General features: G+C 40.4%; 1 protein-coding gene across 3 annotated transcripts in view; it reads left to right on the top strand.

Moving 5' to 3' along the window:
- LOC114657387 (astrotactin-2-like) overlaps positions 1-25,469 on the top strand; it is a 2,479,169-nt gene that overhangs the window by 1,635,992 nt on the left and 817,708 nt on the right. For all 3 annotated transcript variants that reach the window (XM_028809185.2, XM_051931934.1, XM_028809183.2), the window contains one exon: positions 1,212-1,400. In XM_028809185.2, coding sequence (XP_028665018.1) covers positions 1,212-1,400 — 189 coding nt within the window. The remainder of the gene's footprint in view (positions 1-1,211; positions 1,401-25,469) is intronic.

The following is a 25,469-nucleotide window of genomic DNA, read 5'->3' as shown; positions in this document are numbered from 1 at the left end:
TGAAGTGCCTTTCCCAAGGTTTCTTCCATTTTTTTTCCCCACAAGGGTTTTTTTGGGAGTTTTTCCTCGTCTTCTTAGAGAGTCAAGGCTGGAGGGCTGTCAAGAGGCAGGGCCTGTTAAATCCTATTGCGGCCCTCCTTGTGTGATTTTGGGCTATACCAAAATAAATTGTATTGTATTGTATTGTATTGTATTGTATTGTATTGTATTGTATTGTATTGTATTGTATTGTATACTTCTCACGCTCCATGCTTAACTTTGTTCTCTTCAACTTAGTACTTAGTAATTGCACAAATTAGTATGCATATGCAGATGTTCTATCAGACAGTTGTGGCGAGCGCCCTCTTCTACGCAGTGGTGTGCTGGGGAGGCAGCATAAAGAAGAGGAACGCCTCACGCCTGTACAAACTGGTGAGGAAGGCAGGCTCTATTGTAGGCATGGAGCTGGACAGTTTGACATCTGTGGCAGAGCGACGGGCGCTGAGCAGGCTCCTATCAATCATGGAGAATCTACTGCATCCACTAAACAGTATCATCTCCAGACAGAGGAGCAGCTTCAGCGACAGACTGCTGTCAATGTCCTGCTCCACTGACAGACTGAGGAGATCGTTTCTCCTCCAAACTATGTGACTCTTCAATTCCACTCAGCTGGGGGTTAACGTTAACATTATTCAAAGTTATTGTCTGTTTTTACCTGCATTTTTATTACTCTTTAATTTAATATTTTTTTTTGTATCAGTATGCTGCTGCTGGAGTATGTGAATTTCCCCTTGGGATTAATAAAGTATCTATCTATCTATCTATCTATCTATCTATCTATCTATCTATCTATCTATCTATCTATCTATCTATCTATCTATCTATCTATCTATCTATCTATCTATCCATTTTCCAACCCGCTGAATCCGAACACAGGGTCACGGGGGTCTGCTGGAGCCAATCCCAGCCAGCACAGGGCACAATGCAGGAACCAATCCTGGGCAGGGTGCCAACCCACCACAGTATCTATCTATCTATCTATCTATCTATCTATCTATCTATCTATCTATCTATCTATCTATCTATCTATCTATCTATCTATCTATCTATCTATCTATCTATCTATCTATCTATCTAACTAAATTTAGCATAATATGTTTTTGTTGTTTTTACATGCCCCCTTGGGCATAGGTAATAAAAAAAACTGTAATATGGTATCCTCCTTCTTCTAGATGTGTGGAGGAGTACAGACTGGCAGGTGATGGAAGATCCTGCATTCTGCTCTCTGACGTATGTGAAAGTCCAAAATGCCAGCGACACGACTCCAAACTGAACGACACGCTTTTTGGAGAAATGCTGCATGGTTTCAACAACAAATCCCAAGAAGTGAACCAGGGCCAGGTGTTCCAGATGACATTTAGGTAAATGTTTTCATAATTTTTCCACGTTTCTTGTCATTATGCTGAGTTTTCCGTATGATAATATGCAAAACGGTTTTCATAAATATATTTCTCATCATTTTTGTTGCTGTTTTTGCATAAGAAACAATCTTGATTGATTTATATTTATGTTTCTTGGTTTATTATCTGCATTTTGTGCTATGCCTGTGTTAGATTCCCAGTGTTTTGTGGGTGGTTCCCCAAGAGGTTGTCACTGCCAGTAACTATCCTTCATCCTACAAATGCAGAGGGTCTCTCATAGTTCCTGGTGGTTCATTAAATGTGCTCTGCGAGTTTGGTCAGTTCTTGTGTTTCTCTGTGCTTTGTACCTTTTTGATTTCTGTGCTCTGTTTTTTGACTCTGCCTTGGGATTTTTGAATTAGGATTTTGTTCGTCTTGGACTTTGTGGTGCTTTTAGGCAACTCCATTTTGCCATTGTGTGCCTTGGATCTCCACAGTATCACAGAGCTGCAGCAATATCACAATGTTTGTGCTGCATCATCAGTTGGAAAGATAGACGGAATGCGTTTTATTGCTACATGCATTATAAAAAACATTCCAATGGTGGTGCCCTTCAAACATTAACACTGAGGTCTGTGTTGATTGCTTAGATTTAAACACGTTGATTTGTTTCAAACCTAGTTTTGTTAAACTTGACTTGCTTATATGGAATGTTATTTGATTTTAATAAGTTCAATAAAATGTAAAATAAAAAAAAAGATTTAAACACTTCTTAGACAAGTAATATGATCCGACAGCGACTTTGGGTTTATCATGATGATGCTCTTTGTGATCTTATCATTATTATATTGATTGGACTACTCCAATTTAGCAGAGGGGTACTGAGTCTTGAAACAGTTGAATATTGTGCAGCATTTATTTTAGCAAGACACCGGGTTTATATTTTTTATGGCTGTGGCAATCTCAGTTGTATTTCATTGTGTGCCCAGACAAACAAGTGAGTTTTTGTTTTTGACTTGTTCCTTTCGGCTCTTTGATTGATTTCACGTTGGCCCAATAAGCAAACAGAGCACTTGGCTGATAAACTGTGAATGAGAAGACAGGCCTTTTTGGGAATTTCAGTGTGGATGACAAACTTTTAGAAAATGATTTGAAAATGGCATTTTAAATGTTTCTGTGTTAGTGCTGTATAAGCTGTAGAAGACACCACCAATTAATGCCCTATTTCTATTTATTGCATTAAGCTTGCGTACAAATCACAACGAAAAGTGTGCGCTGTTAGTGACCGTAAAGCATTTATACTTGCGTCAAACTGTTCGATTTGCGTGTTGATATTCACCTGTTCAGTAGGTGGCAGTGTTTGATCAATGCTGCATACCTAACAATTTGACAGCAGAAGACGTTAATTGTTTATGTGATTGCTCAGCAAAATATGGCTATGCTTGATGAGACTCTGCTGACGGTGGAAGAGTTGTGTCTGTCATTACTGACTTTAAGAGGAAAAACATGAAAAGGTGGATTGTCCATGTTGGTAACACTTTAGTTTAAGTAATGCCTAAAATTAATCTATTACTCATTTGCTATCTTCTTAAATAATACGCTACCGTGGCTGTCTGTATGTCTGTCCAGGATTTAAAATCACCTTGTGGCTCGCAAACCATTTGACCGATTGACCTGAAATTTGGTACACATATACTACGTGACCTCTACTGTCCGCTTTCAGGGTGAGGATTGACCTCCAAGGTCAAAGGTCAACCTAGGAAGGTGAAGGTCAAAAATCAAATAACCTGTAGCCTGAAATTTGGTACACATATACTACGCTGAAACTCTGCACTACAGCTTTATATTAAAAGCAAAGAGTTTTGGAATTATTCCTCTTTTTATTTTTATTTTATTGTAGAATCAACTCTCGGCAGCGGCCATGCGGTGTATGCGTATGGGCGCCATTCTCATCCCTACCACCTTCGCCGTCACTTCCCCTACCTCTTCATATCTTAAGTCATTCTTGGAGAAAATTGAAGACTTAAGTGCCTACTTAAGTGAAAAATTAAGGAAAACGTACTAAGCAATTGCAACACAAACACTGACTTAATCAGTTTTAACACGGAAAGACGCCGATGAAAGAATAGAAGAAGCGGGCCGCTAGGGTGGAGAAATGAAGAGCTGCCCAGGAAACAGCAAGTGCATCAACCTCTGGGCAAACAAATGCTAAACGTACAGAGAAAGAGCATGAAAACTAGGAATGGTCAACATGCAGTGCGCCATTTACTGGTTATGTAATAAGACCTTAGCAAACACTTCTCTGGGTCTTCATAACATTTATAAAGCATCAGAAAAGTGTTTATTCATCTCTGCAATGTGACCTGCTAATGAAACGTCACTTTGGTGTGGTCTGAGGTGGCTTAACTGAGACACATTTCTCTTGACATTACATATTTAGTATAAGACCTGGGAATCCTTTATACAGTGTTAACAAATCATTTTACCATCATGTTAATATGCCAGACTGCACAGAGATGATATCCCATGTACTAATTTTTATAAGTGTTATGTAGACCAAAAGAAGCCTTTGTTAAGGCAAATGAGAAACAGACACATTTGTGCAGTACCTAAACTAAAGTGTTACCTCCATGTTTTCTTTATTTTCTTATATAGTGCTTCATTTTGTCTTCTTCTGTTTACAATTTCCTTCCATGATTTAGCCATCATTTGAGCTTCTTTGTGGTGTCATAGAGAGGAATCAAATAGATGCCTACTTCTGCCACCAGCCACTCCTCGAAATTCATCATTTTGAATATGCGGTGATGCATTAATTTTGGAGCATAGTCATGAAAAATTCCATGCGTAGTGAACACGGCTGATGACATTTTTGCCTTGTGGCCCTCACAACCAGCTCAAATGTGTTAAATATAAAAACAGGCTTCAGCAGTTGGGTGTATGTTTGGTCTTAAGTGTGGATAAAGAATGCTGACAAACAAGCGGCATATAAGGAAATCTGGCAGGGTAGAAACTTGGTAAAATCAAGCAGATGTTGGTATATGATATCGCACAAATGAAAACTCAAGGCCAGAAGTTATAATTGTTTAACAATAAAAACGTCGGAACTACGTGATACCAGTAAATCAAAGGAAATGGTAGGATTTTTGAAATAAAACAACTCAAAGATAGTTACAAGTGACTTGAGCATGCTTGCTTCAATTACACATAATTACAAAACAGATGGAGTGGAGACATTGACGAATGCTTCAAGGATCCAGTGCCCTGCGTTGAAATCTGGCTCATGGCCATTGCCAATATGGAATACACACTTTCTCTCTGTCTCTGTTATCTCCACAAAATAAAGGTTTTCTGCCTCATCCTCAGAGACACGCAGGTTAGATTAACTGGCTATTCTACCCTGTTTTTTAGCATGAAAAGTCTTTGAGATACACACCTCTATTCAAAACACTTTCTTACCTGAGCAGATTCTTGGAAATGTAAACTACAGTACAGTCATCCTTTACCTATCACGGGGGTTACGTTCTAGAGCCCCCTGCGATTGGTGAAAATCCGCGAAGTAAAAACCATACGTTTATATGGTTATTTTTATATTGTCACACTTGGGTCACAGATTTACACAGAAACACAGGAGGTTGTAGAGAGACAGGAACTTTACTCAAACACTGCAAACAAACATTTGTCTCTTTTTCAAAAGTTTAAACTGTGCTCCATGACAAGACAGAGATGACAGTTCCGTCTCACAGTGAAAAGAATGCAAACATATCTTCCTCTTCAAAGGAGTGCGTGTCAGGAGCAGAGAATGTCAGAGAGAGAAAGATAGAAAAGCAAACAATCAAAAACCGATAGGTGCTGTTCAAGCTTTTAAGTATGCGAAGCAACGTGCGGGAAGCATTTCGCTTGACAAAGCAGCTGCAAGGAAGGGAGCAATGTGAAGGTAGTCTTTCAGCATTTTTTAGACGAGCGTCCATATCCTCTAGGGGTGCAAATAGCCCCCCTGCTTACACCCCCTTTGTCAGGAGCAGAGAATGTCAGAGCAAGAGAGAGAGAGAAAAGCAAACAATCAAAAATCAATAGCTGCTCTTTGGGCTTTTAAGTATGTGAAGCACCATGCGGGAAGCATATCAAGCAACAAAGCAGCCACAAGTAAGCCCAGCAAGGAAGGGAGCAATGTGAAGGTAGTCTTTCAGCGTTTTTTGAGGAGCGTCCGTATCCTCTAGGGGTGCGAACAGCCCCCCCACTCACAATATATTTGAGGAGTTTTATTTAATATGTAATACAAGCTCTGATTGGGTAGCTTCTCAGCCATCTGCCAATAGCATCCCTTGTATGAAATCAACTGGGCAAACCAACTGAGGAAGCATGTACCAGAAATTAAAAGACCCAATGTCCACTGAAACCCATGAACCAGTGAAAAATCTGCGATATATATTTAAATATGCTTACATATAAAATCCGCGATAGTGTGAAGCTGCGAAAGTCGAAGCGCGACATAGCGAGGGATTACTGTATGTCTAATTCTCGTTTACTCTGACCTTCAACCACACTTGGGGATATACATTCCACACTTAATCTTGAGAATTTTATATTATGTTAGGAATCATTGCCAGAGAGTAATAAGAAAGCATGCACTACGATACAAGATAATTAAAATGGCGCACGGCTTGCCAGAATTTCAAAATGAGAAACCAACCTGAATTTTATATGGCGTCTTTCTATCGTACACACCATCCAGAGACACCTCTCAGACAGATAAAGTGACTTGCTTAGGGTCACAGAGTGGGTCAAAGTGGATTAGAGTCCTGCTTTTTATCCACTAGGAAGGACAACCAGAAGAAAGGTAATTTGATATCAGTAAGTGGTAAAGGGTGGAAAGGTTGAGAGGGCTAGCAGACCACCAACATTATTATGTGGGGCGTGTTTATGTTGATTTTGTAATATTTTATTGTTTTTCTTATTCATCAATCCCTGTTTCAGAGCCTAACACATACATTCTGGTAAAGGATAAAAAATATTTTCTGCATCATTTGTCTGGTATCAGCCTTAAGGTGGTTCCACTTTACTCAGAGATACCTTCTTTAATCGCGATTGCATCCCAGAATTGCAATTATGACTAAGTTATAGTAAAATTGTAAGGGTGCAGAAAATGGCCTACACAATTGTTGTAATTAAGTTATGTCTAAATGTGATAATGTGTTGGCAGTTTATTTCAAATTCACACACATTCTCTTTTTGCTCCTGTGCCTTTTGGGAAATGCACATAAAGACAACATCAGACAACAAAGTGTGGCCCACCAGGGGGTGTACAGCTGCCCAAACCCGACACAAACAGACATGGGACACAAGTGCAAGCACACACGTTTTTTTATTTTTTCTTTGTTTTCCCGTGTGAAACTCCTTCCCCTGTTTCCCACCGGTACAGCACAGTCACAAGCATACGAGGTGTGACAGAAAAATAACCGGAATGGTAAAAAACAAATATTTATTGCTGAATTACCACATTCTAAACATTGTCACCTTCTCTATACTCCCCCTCCAGATCTCTACACTGCTCCATACATATCTTCCATTGATTAAAACAGTGCTGGAAGTCTTCACTTCATCCATTGAAGAAAAATGTGTTCCCTTCAGGTCACTTTTGATTTTTGGGAACAAGTAAAAATTACAGGGAGCTAAATCGGGTGAATGGGGAGGATGATCGAGGACAGGAATGTTTTTGTCAGTCAAAATCTGCTTTACGGAAAAAGCATTGTGTGCGGGAGCGTTGTCTTGGTGAAGCACCCACCCGCCTATCGACCTGGGCGTTGAACGTCTTCACCATTTTCTTGTCATTCCTTGTAACATTTGTGCCACTCACAAACTTGTGTGCGAGACAAACTGTTATCACCGTACACTGTTTTTATCATTTCATAAGTTTCTGTGGCCGTTTTGTTCAATTTCGCGAGAAATTTGATGTTGATTCGCTGTTCGATTTTTTCACCCAACATTATAGCGGTAATTCATGTAGCGATTGTTGTGCAAATACTGACTGGGCTATTCATAGGATATACCTAGCCGGTTGGTGGTTTGAGAGGACGTGTAAGAGGGGATATAGTTCTATGATTCATGTTCGGCTGACCTCCAGACGGTTTTCCCGGAAAGCCCCAAGCCCAGTCCAGTTATTTGTGTGTCTAACCTCGTAGTCCAACACCAAATCTTTTTCTTCTTCTCCACTCTTTTCTCCACCTCCACTCCTCCTGGCAAGCTTCGTCTTCTCCCACCCGACTCTGGCTCCCGGAATAGTGGCTGCTGGCTCCTTTTATAAGGCACCCGGAAGTGCTCCAGGTGCTCGTTCACCTACTTCTGGCAGCACTTCTGGGTGTGGGGAAAAAAACTGTTATAGAACCGGGCTGTACTGAAATGTCCTTGTGCTGCGGAATCTTCTGCCTGATGGCAGGAGGTCAAACAATGTGTGTTACGGGTGAGAGACGTCTTTCACATGGGCAGAGGCTCCACGCAGACAGCGTGTCTGAAAGATCCTCTCATCGGCTCACACTATGTGCTGCAGGATCTTGCACTCCTGGGCTTTGCTGTTACCAAACTTTGCAGTGATGCAGTTTGTCAGAACGCTCTCCACAGTTCTTCTGTAAAAGATGGTAAGAATGGGTTATGGCAAGCCATTTTGCTTCAGTCTCCGTGTTGTGGTGCCTTATTGACAGAAGAGTTAGTGTTCATTGTCCAGGAGAGGTCATCATAGATATGCATACCATGAAACTTGTTGCTGCTGACTCTCTCCGCAGCAGAGCTACTGATGAGGAATGGGGAATAGTCAGCCGATGTTCTCCTGAAATTCGACAAACATCTCTTTTGTCTTATGGACATTTAGAGACATTTAGTTTATATTCACTGCATCACCATACCACATGTTCAAGCTCCTCTCTGTAAGATGTGTCATCATCATTGCTGATGAGGCCCACTATGGTTGTATCGTCTACAAACTTGACGATGACATTAGACTCAGACTTGGTGGTGCAGTCATGGTATAAGCAGTGTTAACAAAAGTGGGCTCAGCAAGCAGCCTTATGGGGCACCTGAGCTCAGCCTGGTGGTGTTTGATTTTCTGCTGCTGATACACGCTGACTGTGGCCTCTCTATGAAAAAATCCAAAATCCAATTAGACAGTGGAGTGTCAAGGCCCACCAGAGAGAGTTTCCTCACCAACAGCTGGGGAATGATCATTTTGAACGCCAAACGAAAATCAACAAACAGCATTCTGACATACGTGTCCCTGGTATTCAGTTGGTACAGCATGCAAGGTGTAGGAGATGGCATCATCAGTGGAACGGTTTGGACAGTAAACAAACTGGAGTGGGCCCAGTGAATTGGGGAAGAGGAAGTTAATTAACCCCATTTAGTAAGTTAAAAAAACTACAGAGTAACGGGGATTGTGGAAGAGAAGTGAAAAAGAGAGTGCAGGCAGGGTGGAATGGGTTGAGAAGAGTGTCAGGTGTAATCTGTGATAGACAGATATCATCAAGAGTGAAAGGGAAGGTCTACAGGATGGTAGTGAGACCAGTTATGTTATACGGGCTGGAGACGGTGGCACTGACCAGAAAGCAGGAGACAGAGCCGGAAGTGTCAGAGTTAAAGATGCTAAGACTTGCATTAGGGATGGATAGGATTATAAATGAGGACATTAGAGGGTTGGCTCAGGTTGGATGGTTGGGAGATAAAGTCAGAGATGCGAGATTACGTTGGTTTGGACATGTGCAGAGGAGAGATGCTGGGTATTTTGGGAGAAGGGTACTAAGGATAGAGCTGCCAGGCAAGAGGAAAAGAGGAAGGTCTAAGAGAAGGTTTATGGATGTGGTGAGAGAGGACATGCAGGTGATGGGTGTGACAGAACAAAATGATGAGGACAGAAAGATATGGAAGAAGATGATCCACTGTGGCAACTCCTAACGGGAGCAGCCAAAAGAAGAAGAAGTAAGTAAAAAAAAAGGCAAAACGGGTGCACAGTGGCACAACTGAAAAAACAGCTAACACAATTCGGCCCCCACAGAGTTCTTTCTGTCTTTTTTCCTTCCTTGAATCTTGCACGGGACTTCATTCAGTCTTGACTTCTGGTTGTGAATGAGACGCCACCTTTTGGGGCCATCCAGTTTTATGGCGTCCTGATTCGAAGCGGCTAGACCATCTCTGGTCGTCATGGCATTCTTTATTACACGTTACTCAAAATCCACCAAAATAACATTTTTCTCACTTTACATACATTTTTTGCTTGCTTGTTTTTATACCTTTTATGACCTTATACAAAGTTATTTCAATTCTGATTTAAAATCTCAGTACGCTGCTTCTGTTATAGGAACATAAAACACATTCCTCAGTGATCTCTGTTACCAAGAAAATCCATTTTATTACTGAATTTGTGCAGCAGCATTGAACCAGGATGCATCTTCCCTGTAGTGGCAAACAAGTAGCTATTTATCAGATCTGAATTTACTCAGCATTTCGTAGCGAAGCTCCCATTTGTAAATAGTATGTTACAGTACAGTACAGTAGTTACACATTTTCACATCACTGCTCTTTTTTCTAATTTAAAGATAGGCAGCATTGCTTGTTTTCTGTACGACTCACCCAAATTCTCTATCAGTATTCTGCACAGTGGCTGGAAAATCAACTGAATAATTCAACTGTCACCAGCCGTAATGACTAAAGAAGAAGGTTTGTGCAAAACTGACAACGAAACTAACAATAAAACTGGCATTCACTACATGTATTTAGACCTACATTTATATACAAACAGAACACATCCCCACATGATTTTACTTCATAATAAGAATCTTCAAAAAGCCCTTAGCCCTTAATGCTTTTTCAATGGACTTGGGAGTAGCAGTCTGAAAAAATGAATTTAAACTTCCATGTTCTCTGTGGGGAATTTCTTTTTTTCTAAAATCTGCGTTTTGTTCTAAACTGAAGAAGTGGAGGACTTCATCTATCTGACTTGGTCTAGCCTGGTCCAAAAAAGCAGATAACGCTTTAGAAGAGAGGCTGCATAACTTAATATAATGAGTTAAACCCATTTAATTCAATTCATTATCACGGGGTGAAAGGAGACTATCTTCGCAGCACTGGGTGTAAGGCGAAAGAAAACCCTAAACAGGGTACCATATGTTCAAAACATTCAATTATTCAACTTAAAATCTTTTATCGAGCACATCTATCTCATTCCAGCCAACACAGGGCACAAGGCAGGAACCAATCCCGGGCAGGGTGCCAACCCACTGCAGGACGGTGTTAATGTAATTTCATTTTTTATTTACTTATTACATTTTACTTTTTTACGTTTACTTTTTACTACCTTTTATTATTCATTGGTATTTAGTTTAGTTGTAGTGAAATACTCATGTAACTGATTTTCAGTCTATAATAACTATGGACCAAACCATCTTCCTCCCACACCCTGCATACTCTTCTATATACCACCTCTTCAAATGCAATTGCTTTCTCTAACAGATGGGAAGTGAAGCGAGCAGGCAGCAGAACCCCCTAGTAATATTGTAATATAATAAATATCATTTAAAATGTAGCTTTTATTGCATTTCAAAAAATGTAATTGAGGGGAAAAACGTATCTCTGTATAATGGTTGAGTTGAAATTCATTAAATTTTGGTGCATATTAATATTAGAACAGCTTAACATCTAGACTTTAAGGCCTTTCACAGGTCCCATCAAGAACCAAGGTTGTAATGGGATGGGGTACAAAGCCAAAAATGTATTATCACCCAAACCAGTTCAGCTGATGGTAATGAATTTGGCATTTTCTTTAGGTCTGGCCCTACTTACAGTGAACGTGAGATTCCACATCTGAGATTCAGCTAGGCAGTGGGGACATTGTGGTTTCATGGGGACCAAGATAAAAATTGCTTATCACTCAAAAAAAGCCAGGTCTGCTTTCATGAAATTTTTGTAGATACATTATTGCTCATGCAATTAAAAATATAGACTTCACTGAGTCTCAAGAATTTCCAAGGGGAGTTATAATGGTGGGCCAGCATCACAAATACCATGCATTACTCCGCAAGAGCTGTGGATGTTAATAAAATTTTGAATGTAAATTACAGTTAACATATTTAGTTTATAGAGTTTCAAAAATGATATCATGAATATGGTTTCAATAGAAGTAGCAACACAGAAATTGTTGTTTCTGTACCAATAATTCAATTATTTAACAAGCCATCTGGTTAATTAATGTGGGATTAAACATCTATTCATGACACCACAGTAAATCAGGAATTACAAAGAGTTGTTGCTCATAAATCCAACCCAACAAGGAGTTATTGCAATTATGTAATCCAATCATAAACAAAAAGAACAAGTTCTCGACTTATGAAAGCAGAAAAATTAATAGAGAGGTACTGTAGATGATGGATGGGACACTTCAGCCAGCAATGACAAAAGGGCCAAAATTAAAAAGAGCAAAAAAAAAAAAACCTGTATACTACAGCTGTAAACATATGCTTTCCTTAACCAATTATAATATATAATAAACCAATTTTATATATACTGTATATTATATATATTTATATATTGTAACAAAAGGCGCTATATATGCACCCAACCCGGCACAGATTCACACCAGAGGCATGTATAAATAAAAAGACTTATTTTTCTTCACCTGTGGGGCACGCCTTCCCCGTAATCCTCACAGGCACAAGTGTGAAAAAGCACCACCAAAAACACACTATACACTTTCTCTTTCACCACCACTCCTCCAAGCTTAGTCCTCCTCCTCCCGACTCTGGCCATCGAGTGGTGGCTTCTGGGCCCTTTTATAGTCCACCCGGAAGTGCTCCAGATGATTGATTGCTGAGTTCTGGCTGCACTTCCAGGTGTGGTGAAAACACTGCTCACAAGGGCTCAGGAGTTCCAGCTGCACCCAGCGGCACCTGCGGGACCCAACAGGACTGCCCCCAACTCCAATTCCCATGGAGCCCTGTGAAAAAACCGAGGCACCTCTCCAACCCAGGGGCGTGGCCATCTAGCATCCAAGGGGAGGTATTGCACCATCCATGGCTGCTCCCCCTTAGCATATAATGAAGGGGCGTCCCGGCTGGATGCCACAATATTATATATATCTATAGATTTACTGTCAAATAATGCAAAGAGTTTGTGACATATGTTTCGCCCTTATTTGGGCTCATCAGGCGTACACACTCCACTGCATCCCCTCACGGGGATCAAACCTTGGACGTCAGCATCAGAGGTGAAGCCCCTTTACACTGTGCCATGGCGTGTGGTTCGTTTATTTGACAGCCTGGAGATCAGAGTAATTACATTCATAGCATTCGTAGTCTGAAACACGATCTGATCGTGTTGCATGCTCTTTGCATTATTTGACAGTAAAACTATATAAAATTCTATGATCTGCTTCTCGTGACTCATGGACGTTCGTCAACTTGCAGACCAACCACATGCGTTACCTGGTAGGTAACCACCCATACAATCAGATCGTGTTTCAGACTATGAATGCTATGAATATATATATTTATATAAATAATATTCCAGAGCAATGCTGGGTACTTTGGCAGGTCATGTCTAAATCTGTTTGCCTTCATGCTCTCCAATACTGTAGCAAGACTTGGGTTATCTAAAAACTTTTGAGAATTTCCATCAGCAGTTGCCTTTTTAAGATTTTCCATATAATCTGGTAGGATCTCTGCACCAGTTCCAAGTCCACACCCAGGCTATGATGATAAGAATTTATGCCATGATCCTACAGAATTACCCTAACTGTTTGTGACCCTCCATCAAACTCGCTGACTCCCATCTCCCTAGATAGCTCATCTACTACTTTTTCTATATATGGTGACCTTGTGGGGGCGCCCTATTTACCAAGATGAGAACAGATGCTACAAGTAAGCTGTTCTAAAACTAAGAAAACAAATAATTGAGTACATTTCAGTCAAAATTATCCTACAGAGTTCTTTATGAATTATATATGATTACAAAGCAGGTTCAAGGCTCTATTTAGAGACAAAAATATAGTCTTTAGAACAAGTTCACGTTTCCTCTCGTTGTTTGTTGGCTTTGCCTCAGAGTACGCAGATTTTACACCCGCCAGAGTGTGGAGTTCATTCTTTGGCTATAGCTGGATGTAAATTGCCTGATTCTCTTCTGGTCCCCTGTTCTAAACAAGCTCTCCTGATCACATGGCCAGAAGAACAGGTTTCAGAAGCTTCTCTTCCCACTCAAGAAAGGTGTTTCTTTGACCTTGTGGTGTATGGTTTTCTTAATTCTTACAGTGTCTTTGGTTTAGATTGTAACTGTTTTTTTGTTTAAAATCAGTAAAAGTACACTAAACTTTATGTGTTCTGGATGAAACTTTGCAACTTTTCTGCATTTCCCCCAATTAATTCACAGTAAAATAATACTAATAATGTACATTGCATAAGTTGTATAGCTTCTAAAAATTTTGTTTATCTTGCCATGTCTTTCGGGTTAGTTTTGACCCACCACTGGCTATAAAATGGATTTTCCACTTAATTTAGTGTACTGTACTTTGTTTGTTCACAACCATTGAAAGTATCCTAAATGTCATCTGTAACCTAACTTCCAGACAGAGAACATGTTTTTAGAGGTACGGAGCCCTTCTGCTTTTGTCCTTGGTTATCCCTGTGCTTCTGAATGGATGTCACAGGGAGGCAGACTGATCTGTGTCAATATATTCTTAAATACTATATAACTGTTACCCTTATCCACCCAAGCTGCCAACTCAATTTGCTTTGTTAAAACAATAACAAAAAATTACAGCACATTTGGATAGACCATAATGACTTTTATTATAAAAGTACATTAAAATACACAACCTCTTAGCACTTATGATCTTCAAAAAGCAGAACTTCAACCCGTCGTCATTAGAATTTCAATAAGCTGTGGACTGGAACCCAACTGTGTGCCTGTAACCGTTTCAAATGAATTCACTTGTGCTGGTGAGTCAAATCCAGCAGTCTGTGTGAGGTCACCCCGTTCATCAGTGCATAAAAAAACAGACCGAAGACAAAGAGCCTCCTCAAGAGCTGAGAAACAGATTTGTTGACAGATACAACTCAAGCAAAGAATATAAAAAGATTTTAAATGCACTGAGAATTTTGAACTGCACTGTTAAATCAATTATTAGGAAATGGAGAACACACAAATACCTGGCATCTTTATAGAGCAGGTCATCCCGCAAAACTCAGCAATCGAGCCAGAAGCAAATTGATCAGATAAGCAGGCACGGGGCCAGAAACATTCCTTATGGATTTGCAGTGAGTCAAGGCTGAGATCTGAGAAACTAGGAGCATTATGTTTGAAAAAGACCGGCAAGAGAGAGTGTCCTATTAGACAGTTTTGAATAAAAGAAGCAGGGATAAACTGATATGTGTTTGCACTGCCTATAAAAAGCAGCACTCTCTTACTCAGAAGTTTTCATATTTTATTGTTATGACAGTGGGCTTGATTTGACTTTTTGACCCTGATCGCTGACACTGACTTCACTTTATTGACAAAGTGAAAGCAGCTCTCTGCAACATGGCTTAGACCCACCAAAATGATATATACAGTTTATTACTTTTAAAAGCCAAAGAACAGCTGAAAAAATATAAAATAAACTCCTGGTGCCTCATGTATACAACATGCTGATGCCAGGAAACATGCAAAAGCCATTTTTAATGCAAAAGTTGGGATTTAGAAAACACAAACTTGGTGTGAAAACTCGCTTAAAGTTACATGATCATCCGTGAGTTCTACCCACACTTTTTTCATGTTGGCATTTTAACGACTTCAGGTGGCTGGACAGGGATGTGAACAGAAAATCTCATTGCATTACGCATTTCGATGATGCGTCAGTCACATTGCAATGTTCTCGAATTACTTATATCTAGAGATAGCACAATTGTATTTCATGTATCTCAAACAGATCGTGCTACCCAATGTTTTGAAATTTCAAAATCTTTTATTGAAAGGCACTGGCAAATTTCAAACTTTTCTATTTTAAAATGGAGGAATGTTTTGTGCAATTTCAACTATGAATTAGTTTACTGTTTCATGTTGGCATTTTAACGACTTCAGGCGGCTGAACAGTGACGTGAACAGAAACTCTCATTGCATTATGCATTTCGATGATGCGTCAGTCACATTGGGATGTTCTTCAACTACTTATATCTTGAGATAGCTCAATTGTAATTCATACATCTCGAACAGATCGTGCTACACAATGTTTTGAAATTTCAAAATGTTTTATTGAAAAGCACTGGCAAATTTCAAACTTTTCTATTTTAAAATGAAGGAATGTTTTGTGCCAATTCAACTGTGAATTAGTTTACTGTTTCAAATTTGCATTGAGTATGGTTTTTTGAACCTGTATATTTTGCTCTTTAACTCATCTGATAGCCTCTCCGATGGCCAAAGCAAGTAAGTCGGGGCAGGAAAGAGTTTGCGTGTGTAAGCACCTCATACAACAGCTCCCTTATACAGCTGCTTTAGGTAAGCTAACAGTAGAATTACAATAAAAGTCACCTCTCTGAAAGTAAAAGGAAGAGGATGTTATATTTAAGTCACGGTTTCCCCCAGCAGGGGTTCAGATGTCACGTTTTTGCTTATTTTGTTCGTTGTTTATGTTAACATGGTTGATCATTTAGTAAAAGATGCTTAGACATAAAGAAACTATGTCCCGTGTGTTTTGTGGGTGGTCACCAAAGAGCAGAGAACCCTGCCTATCACCGTCAACAGACTGTCCTCAATCTAAGGAAAGCCCACAGCCCTTTATAGTTCATTGTGAAATCACTTGTGGCGTGATGAGCTCTTTTGAGTTAATTCTGTGCTTTTTGTGATTTCTGGATAATCTGAACACTTGTTCTATTTTTTGGATTATTTACTGGGACTTGATTGCTATTGGGATTGCCTTTTTTGAAGGTATTGCCTTCTATGTCTTTTGAGGGCAATAAACCTTTTCTTAATTGCCCTTTTTGTGACTAGCCGAGGTTTGATGATTATTCCCCCTCTACTGGGCCATTTGCAGTGAATTTGGATGTGCAGTGAATACACTTGACTTATAGTTTTCATTCTCTTTCTCTGTATGTTTAGCATTCGTTTCCTCAGATGTTGATGCGCTTGCTGCTTCCTGAGCAGCTCATTTTCTCCACTCTAGCGGCCCGCTTCTTCTCTTTCTCTGTCAGCATCTTTTCACGTTAAAACTGATAGGGTCAGTGTTTGTGTTGCAATTACTTAGTACATTTTCCATAATGTTTCACATAAGCTGGCACTTGACACAGATTGAAGACTTAAGAATAATTTAAGATATGAAGATGTAGGGGAAGTGACTGTGAAATTGGTAGGGATGAGAACGGCGCCCATACGCATGCACCGCACAACCATGCTGCTGGCCGCTGCTGAGAGTTGATTTTATTGAAATTGCACAACATTCCAAACAAATAGGTCAATTTTACAAGAATAGGATTGAAAACAAATCAACCCCCACCCCTGAGAAAGAGAGCATGGGTAGCAGAATAAAACTTAAAGCTAGTAAAAATAAGTAAATAGATAGATTAATAAGTGAATAAAGATAAATGGAGAAGAAAAAGAAATGGGGAGAGAATCTGCTTCCTCAGTGCTTTAAGAGCTTATTCTAAAATAATACCGTAGATATTCGCGTATAAGTCGAAAAATTTATGCCTTAAAATTCATTCAAAAAAACAGAATCGACTTATCCGTGGGGCAACACAATTGTCCATAGAATTTGGGTAATGACATTGTACACTCGACACTTCACGGTGTTACGTCACCAGTCATCTTCTATTTCTCACGGTCTTCGAAATAATTATAAGCCAGCAATACTATTGCTAATTAGCTAGTTTTTTTCTAATTTCATTAAGTAATTCTTTAAACTATGAAATACTTGAATTTGAGCATTAGCTTTTGCAGGTTTTGGATAACAAACATACCATTAGTTGCCACGTGCAACCAGATTTGGAATCTAAAGAACCAAGGCAACGCACGCTATCAATGCAATGCAAGCGCAGCCCACGATTCAAAAAATTTCTCTGCCTACCTGTTTGTCTCGACTGACAGTAGCTGAAAAGCAGCATCAGGAGAGAGCAGCCTGAAGTAGTCCAGCAGCGGGTGATCTTTCGTGTCCAACAGCAAGCCATGCTGTCTTGTGAAGTCCAGTAGCCAGTTCGGCTCCCATGGATCAATGTCTGGGTATCCCTCCCACGCGAACCTTGCTGTAGCTGCATCGGCTGTGCAAATGCGTTCAGCTGGCAGCCGATCAGCTGGCAAGGCATCAGCTGGTGTCCGATCAGCTGATGCCGGCTTCTCACTCTCTTGCTCGATTCCTGATCACTGTCAATAAAATCCGATTCTGAAAAATCAGAGTCCGACTCTGCGATAATGTGCAAAACATCGTCTGCCGAGTGTTTTCTTTTCTGCACTCATTTCGCTCCCTTGTGACATATCGACGCCATCTTGCCTTTGTTTACATTTCGCAACTAATGCTCATGCAAGGATTAGTTGCAGAGTCAACGAGTCTAGCATTTCTCCAAGCACAGAGAGAATGCCTGTGACGTGACAATGAGTTTTGTCGCCATTAACAGCTGATTGTCGCTTTCTATCTCTGATAGCTGTCAAGTTTTATCCATCCATCCATTTTCCAACCCACTGAATCCGAACACAGGGTCATGGGAGTCTGCCGGAGCCAATTGTCAAGTTTTACACTCGACTTATACACGGGTCATAACAAATTTCGTAATTTTCGGTTTAAACAATACACTCGACTTATCTGCGAGATCGACTAATACGCAAGTATCTACAGTATTTATCAGATCCTGCCAGGTTTTAAAAAGGTTCTGCACAGATCCTCTAAGTGCGAATTTGAAAATTGGTTTTGAATAATATATAACATCAGTTACCTACTGACTTAAAACAGGAGAGTTAGGATTCTTTCAGTTTAGCAAGATAAGTCTGCATGCCAATTGTATAGTAAAGGCGATCACAGTTTATTTGTCCTTCTCCACTTTAAGCACCTCTGTGAGCCCACCAAACACAGCTGTTAATGTTTTAGGAGGGATTATGACACCAAGGCTGTCTGAAAGACATTTAAAAATTTTGATCAAGAATGATGTTAATTTGATGCAGGCCCAAAACATGTGACCCAGTGAGGCTGGATCTTGCCCTGGAAACATTTTGGACAATTTTAAGCGAGACAGATGAGCTCAATATATAATTTTAAGTTGAATAATTGTATGCTTTGCACATATGGAGCTTGAGTGAATTCTCTGCATTGCTACCTTCCATTCCTTTTCTGAGATGTTGAGTGAGAGATCCTTTTCCCAATGTACTCTGGGATCTTTGAAAGGGAAGGACTGTAAAATGGTATTATATATTACAGAAATGCTGTCTAAGTCCTCGAAACTGAGCAATATTTGGGAGTTGGGAGGTGAGAGAAATCGAGCAGGTTCTGTTTAACAAACTTTTTAATTTGAAGATAGTGAAAGAAATGTTTTGCTGGAAAGTTAAATTTAAAATGTAATTGTTCGTAGGAGGCAAAGAGTTAATTCTACATTAAAATAAAATTAAAAAGAGGAATAACCTTGGAAGTCAATCATCACCTTGAAAGCAGATAGTAGACGTCACATAATATATGTGTACCAAATTTCTAATCAATAGGTCAAACGGTTTGCGTGCTACAGGTGACTTAAAGTCCTGGACAGACAAACAGACAGCCACGGTAGCGTATTATATAAGAAGATGTTGTGTGATGGGCACAGATGAGTTGGTCATGTGGCAGCTCGTTTTGTGTCTCAGTATTGTTCAGCTGCTAATTAAGGAAAACAATACAGAAGTCTGAGTCAAGTCAATTAAACTTAAGGCAGAAGAAGTTAATTAGCAGCTAAAACAGGTCACTAATTAAGAAAAGGGTTAGAATGAAAACCTGCAGCCACTGTGGACCTCCAGAACTGGAGTTTAACAGTCTAGCTGGTTGCTACAATATAATATGAACAAATTACTGTGCTATAACTAATAGACAGGAGTCTCCGTGGACTATGATGTTTGCTGATGACATTGTGATCTGTAGAGATAGTAGGGAGCAGGTTGAGGAGACCCTGGAGAGGTGGAGATATGCTGTAGAGAGGAAAGGAATGAAGGTCAGTTGGAACAAGACAGAATACATGTGTGTGAATGAGAGGGAGGTCAGTGGAGTGGTGAGGATGCAGGGAGTAGAGTTGGTGAAGGTGGATGAGTTTAAATATTTGGGATCAACAGTACAGAGGAATGGGGATTGTGGAACAGAGGTGAAAAAGAGAGTTCCGGGATGGGTGGAGAAGAGTGTCAGGAGTGGCTTGTGACAGATGAGTATCAGCAAGAGTGAAAGTGAAGGTCTATAGGACGGTAGTGAGACCAGCTATGTTATATGGGTTGGAGACGGTGGCACTGACCAGAAAGCAGGAGACAGAGCTGGAGGTGGCAGAGTTAAAGATGCTAAGATTTGCACTGAGTGTGACGAGGATGGACAGGATTAGAAATGAGTACATTAGAGCATTAGAGGGTCAGCTCAAGTTGGACGGTTGGGAGACAAAGTCAGAGAGGCGAGATTGCATTGGTTTGGACATGTGAGAGGGATGCTGGGTATATTTGGAGAAGGATGCTAAGGATAGAGCTGCTAGGCAAGAGAAAAAGAGGAAGGTCTAAGTGAAGGTTTATGAATGTGGTGAGAGAGGACATGCAGGTGACGGGTGTAACAGAACAAGATGTAAAGGACAGAAAGATATGGAAGAAGATGATCCACTGGGGCAACCCCTAACGGAAGCAGCCGAAAGAAGAAGAAGAACACTGTGCTTTAACTAATATTAATTGCTAGATGGGGAAATTGTTTTAGTTGCTCATTCTCCTTTCATAGGGTTGATACTGATAGTGAATTTATGTTAGTATTGATCATTATGTATTAATAGTTATTTTTTATTTGCCAGCTACTGAGTATACTTTCAAAAACATCATGTATAAAAAAACTGAACAACAGTTCATCACAGACCCTCCACCACTATCACATATCAATCAATGCCATTTTTACCTCACTAGAACTCAAATATGCTGTGTTTGAAAGCTGTCGAGCCACCAGCAACGTATTTAAGCCACATTTTAACTGCATGACCTTGTAAAGTTCTTTTAAAAAGCAGGTATTTATTGGAGTCTACTAACACATGTCAATGCAGTCTGTTATCACTGTTATTTTTAAATATGACTCACAGTTATAAAAATATTTAAGAAACAGAAATAAGTGACTCTTGGATGAAGTAACTAAAAAATGTGAAATGCTCCAGGTTTCATATCACTTAACTTCGGAACGCACCTGAATTTAACGCCAACTTTATCATCCGTTTATTTTGTATCATTGTTAGAATGATTTCATCCATTTTAAAAGGTTTCATACATTTTAAAAAGTTTGCCTCCATTCACACTGAGGATGTAATTTTATCAAATATGGTGTGCTGTGCTGTGGTCAAAAACTGTAAACTTTTAAGAATGTAAAATTCATTGTCACCCTTTGGAAATTTTCCGCATGCTTTTTTTTTTTTTCTAAGGGCTATGAGAGTTTCTTTGGCAGAAAGCACAATGGGAAGCAAAGTTCACTCCATTTTATTTATTTGTGTGCCGGATTTCCAGTGTATGAAGAAGAGAACATGATGTTAATTTTTAGATGTGAGGAAAGAAGTGAAGCATTTGCAAACTGTAAGAATAAAAGTGAATGAAAGTGATTAAAAAAGAATTTCTTTTACTTTCATGAAACATGTAAAAAGCAAAATAGTCTTTCATTTACGAGGGATCAGTGAGTGTAGAGTTACATGAGGAAAAGAAAGAAGAAAACTGACTGGAGGACTCAGCTGAACACCTCTAATATGCTGCTGGTTAGAAGATATTCAGCCAGCAAGATTACACTTCTTGTCAGCCATTCATGTCCTGCTATCTACTCTCTTCAATCTACTCTGAGCAAGTAATGGAGCAAATGCAGCTCTTTCCCTCGCCATCGTCGGTGGAATTGTAATAAATGGCAGCTTTTATAATGAAGATGAATGATTCCAGTAACAGCGGTTAATAACAGGAGTAGCAGGATTACTGTAGCTTATTCACTATTCCGGAGAGTTTTGTGGGATACAAAATCGAAAGGGAAGGATATGTGAAAAAATATTGAAACTGACAACAAATGGGCTTTAAGTGATGGGAGTACATTCAGCAATGGAAAACTGAGGCACTGTTAAATACTGCAGTGTGGTCAATCATGTGACGCAAACTTTAACACAAATGCCTTTTTTAATTTTTAACTCAATCAGGCATTTAACTTGATGGTATTTATGTGAACAAAGCTGAAAATAGTCTTTAATGAACAAAAGTTGGTGTTTGTTTTTTTTCTTTTTAATGTAGAAACTTCTGCTTAGGGCTTCTCCATTGTGGGATATGGGTCAGTCAGTTATTGTCCAACCCGCTATATCCTAACACAGGGTCACGGGGGTCTGCTGGAGCCAATCCCAGCCAACACAGGGCGCAAGGCAGGAACAAATCCCGGGCAGGGCACTAGTCCACCACAGGACACACACACACAACAAGCACACGCTAGGGACAATTAAGGATCGCCAATGCACCTAACCTGCATGTCTTTGGACTGTGGGAGGAAACCGGAGCGCCCGGAGGAAACCCACGCAGACACGGGGAGAACATGCAAACTCCACGCAGGGAGGACCCGGGAAGCGAACCCAGGTCTCCTAACTGCGAGGCAGCAGCGCTACCCACTGCGCCACCCATTATTCAATTATGAAACAAATATGTTTCAATGTATCTGAAAAAGGGAGTACAGTAATCCCTCCTCCATCGCGGGGGTTGCGTTCCAGAGCCACCCGCGAAATAAGAAAATCCGCGAAGTAGAAACCATATGTTTATATGGTTATTTTTATATTGTCATGCTTGGATCACAGATTTGCGCAGAAACACAGGAGGTTGTAGAGAGACAGGAACGTTATTCAAACACTGCAAACAAACATTTGTCTCTTTTTCAAAAGTTTAAATTGTGCTCCATGACAAGACAGAGATGACAGTTCTGTCTCACAATTAAAAGAATGCAAACATATCTTCCTCTTCAAAGGAGTGCGCATCAGGAGCACAGACTGTCAGAGAGATAGAGAAAAGCAAACAAATCAATATGGCTGTTTGGCTTAAGTATGCGAAGCACCGCGGCACAAAGCTGTTGAAGGCGGCAGCTCACACCCCCACCGTCAGGAGCAGAGAAAGAGAGAGAGAGAGAGACAGAGTTTGTTTTTCAATCAAAAATCAATACGTGCCCTACGAGCTTTTAAGTATGCGAAGCACCGTGCAACATGTCGCTTCAGGAAGCAGCTGCACAGAAGGTAGCAACGTGAAGATAATCTTTCAGCATTTTTAGATGAGCGTCCGTATCGTCTAGGTGTGCGAACAGCCCCCCTGCTCAATCCCCCTACGTCAGGATCAGAGAAAGTCAGCGCAAGAGAGAGAGAGAGAAAAGTAAGTTGGGTAGCTTCTCAGCCATCTGCCAATAGCGTCCCTTGTATGAAATCAACTGGGCAAACCAACTGAGGAAGCATGTACCAGAAATTAAAAGACCCATTGTCTGCAGAAATCCGCGAACCAGCAAAAAATCCGCGATATATATTTAAATATGCTTACATATAAAATCCGCGATGGAGTGAAGCCGCGAAAGGCGAAGCGCGATATAGTGAGGGATCACTGTAATGTTTGAATAATAATTGTGAACTGTGGAAAAAATGTGTCTTTGTCCCAAACATGTTGGAGGGCAGGTAACAAGGTATTCCTGCTCTATAAATTAATCTATTTATAGTGATAGATGATTCAACACCAGAAGACAATATCATTTACGGTAGTACTGTTTCATCTGTAGCTGTTCTTTCAATCTGGTATATCATTTTTAATCGCTTTCCCCTATTTTTACTCTTTTTAAATTATATTTTATACATTTGTCAAGCCAGTTCACATTCTATAGAGTGCTCCTTTTCTAGCAGACTTAATTAAACAGTATGTCTTGCTCCTTATCCATCATACAGTATATGCCTGTGGCGTCGTCCAGAAGTTACGCTCTAAACTATCCTGGTCCCCCCTATGATCCCACTTGAAAGAGCTTGGCTTGCTCTTCCTGGCATTAGCATCTTCTGTCAGCCTGAGTGGAGGCGGTCAGAAGACAAAGAGAGGCATTGTGAAGAGGCCTGGACTTTGGCGGTGATTGGTGCTGTGGCACTGGCTTTGTGTGTGTTTCACCTTTGTAAATATTGTAAATAAACGTGTGTGGTGCTTCAAGAACCATGTCTACCTGTCTGTGTCCGGGCTGTTCCCCACAGTGTCCAAACCATCCAACCTGAGCTGACCCTCTAATGTCCTCATGTCTAATCCTATCCATCCTCGTCACACCCAATGCAAATCTTAGCATCTTTAACTCTGCCACCTCCAGCTCTGTCTCCTGCTTCCTGGTCAGTGCCACCGTCTCCAACCCATATAACATAGCTGGTCTCACCTACCGTCCTGTAGACCAGGTGTCCCCAACCCCCGGTCCGCGGCCGTGTGACAGCCGGGCCGCGAGAGAACTGCCGGCAACGGAGACTCACTCAGACTTTTCAGAACGCTTGGCGGGCGGGGCTTTGCAGCAGCGCAGAGAGAGGAGAGAGACCGAAGTGAGAGAGTAGGCCTATTACAACAAAGTTATTTTGATGCTCCCGACAGTTTCCCCATATGACATGAGTCTATAGAAATCGAGTTACTACGAAGTACATTCAGCAGATGCTTTCATTACAACGAAGTGACCTTGAAATGCTTGAACGAATCATCCACAGAGCAGTTGGATATGTGGTCACAGTTCAGTTGTGCACATTTGCACAACGATCCCCAAACAGAAACATTGTAAAAAAAAATCTCTTTCTTCGAACTTTCCTCGTACTGTTTTTATTGTTTTTTTTTTTTTTTGCTGTTTTTGTTTTCTGTGGTTTTCAGTGATACCTTTTGCTTATTGCTTGTCAACATTTGAAAAACATCCATTGGAATTTAACTCATTGTCACCCTCCTATAGAAACGGCAGACATGAAAGAAAGATAGCAGTGTTAATGTCTGTGATGTGCAATCTGTTGGAATGACAAATGCAAAGCATAGGCCTATGTCTTTGTTATATGCAAAAAACAAAAAAAGAAAAATCTTGGGTTGCAAACGTATGAGAACTGCTTAATAACTTAATAATAATAGAAATGTTATGTAAATTGTGTATAAAACTGAAACCACCAACCGGTCGGTGGAAAAATTTACATCTAATAAAGTTGTCCTTGCTGTCAAGAAGGTTGGGGACCACTGCTGTAGACCTTCCCTTTCACTCTTGCTGATACCCGTCTGTCACAAATCACTCCTGACACTCTTCTCCACCCATTCCACCCTGTCCGCACTCTCTTCTTCACCTCTCTTCCACAATCCCCGTTACTCTGTACTGTTGATCCCAAGTATTTAAACTCATCCACCTTCGCCAACTCTACTCCCTGCATCCTCACCATTGCACTGACCTCCCTCTCATTTACACACATGTATTATGTCTTGTTCCTACTGACCTTCATTCCTCTCCTCTCTACAGCATATCTCCACCTCTCCAGGGTCTCCTCAACCTGCTTCCTACTACCGCTACAGATCACAGTGTCATCAGCAAACATCACAGTCCAAAAGGTCTCCTAAATGCAATGACTAACCATTAGATGGCAGCACTATAGTAGGTAACTGAGACATGGCAGCAAGCTGACTGCGTCTATAGTGGCTGTATAGCAAGATACCCATTATATTGTACACAGGCTCAATGAGATACGACATAACTCATAGCTCGCTTTCAAAATGTGCCCAAATCTATTTAAGAAGGACTTTGCACTTGTTTTGCAGTTCCTAAATTTGTCTTTGTTCAGAAAATGAGTGGCACTCTAGAAAAAAACAATTACTATCACCTCAGTTGTTCAGTGAAATTTTACAGGTCAGTGGTGTACTGTGTATGTAAGTCAAGAATTACTGTAGGCCAAA

This window comes from Erpetoichthys calabaricus, chromosome 9 (genome assembly GCF_900747795.2).
Source record: "Erpetoichthys calabaricus chromosome 9, fErpCal1.3, whole genome shotgun sequence".
NCBI lineage: Eukaryota > Metazoa > Chordata > Cladistia > Polypteriformes > Polypteridae > Erpetoichthys > Erpetoichthys calabaricus.
The sequence above is the reverse complement of the archived record's forward strand: the minus strand, read 5'-3'. Positions and strand labels throughout refer to the sequence as shown.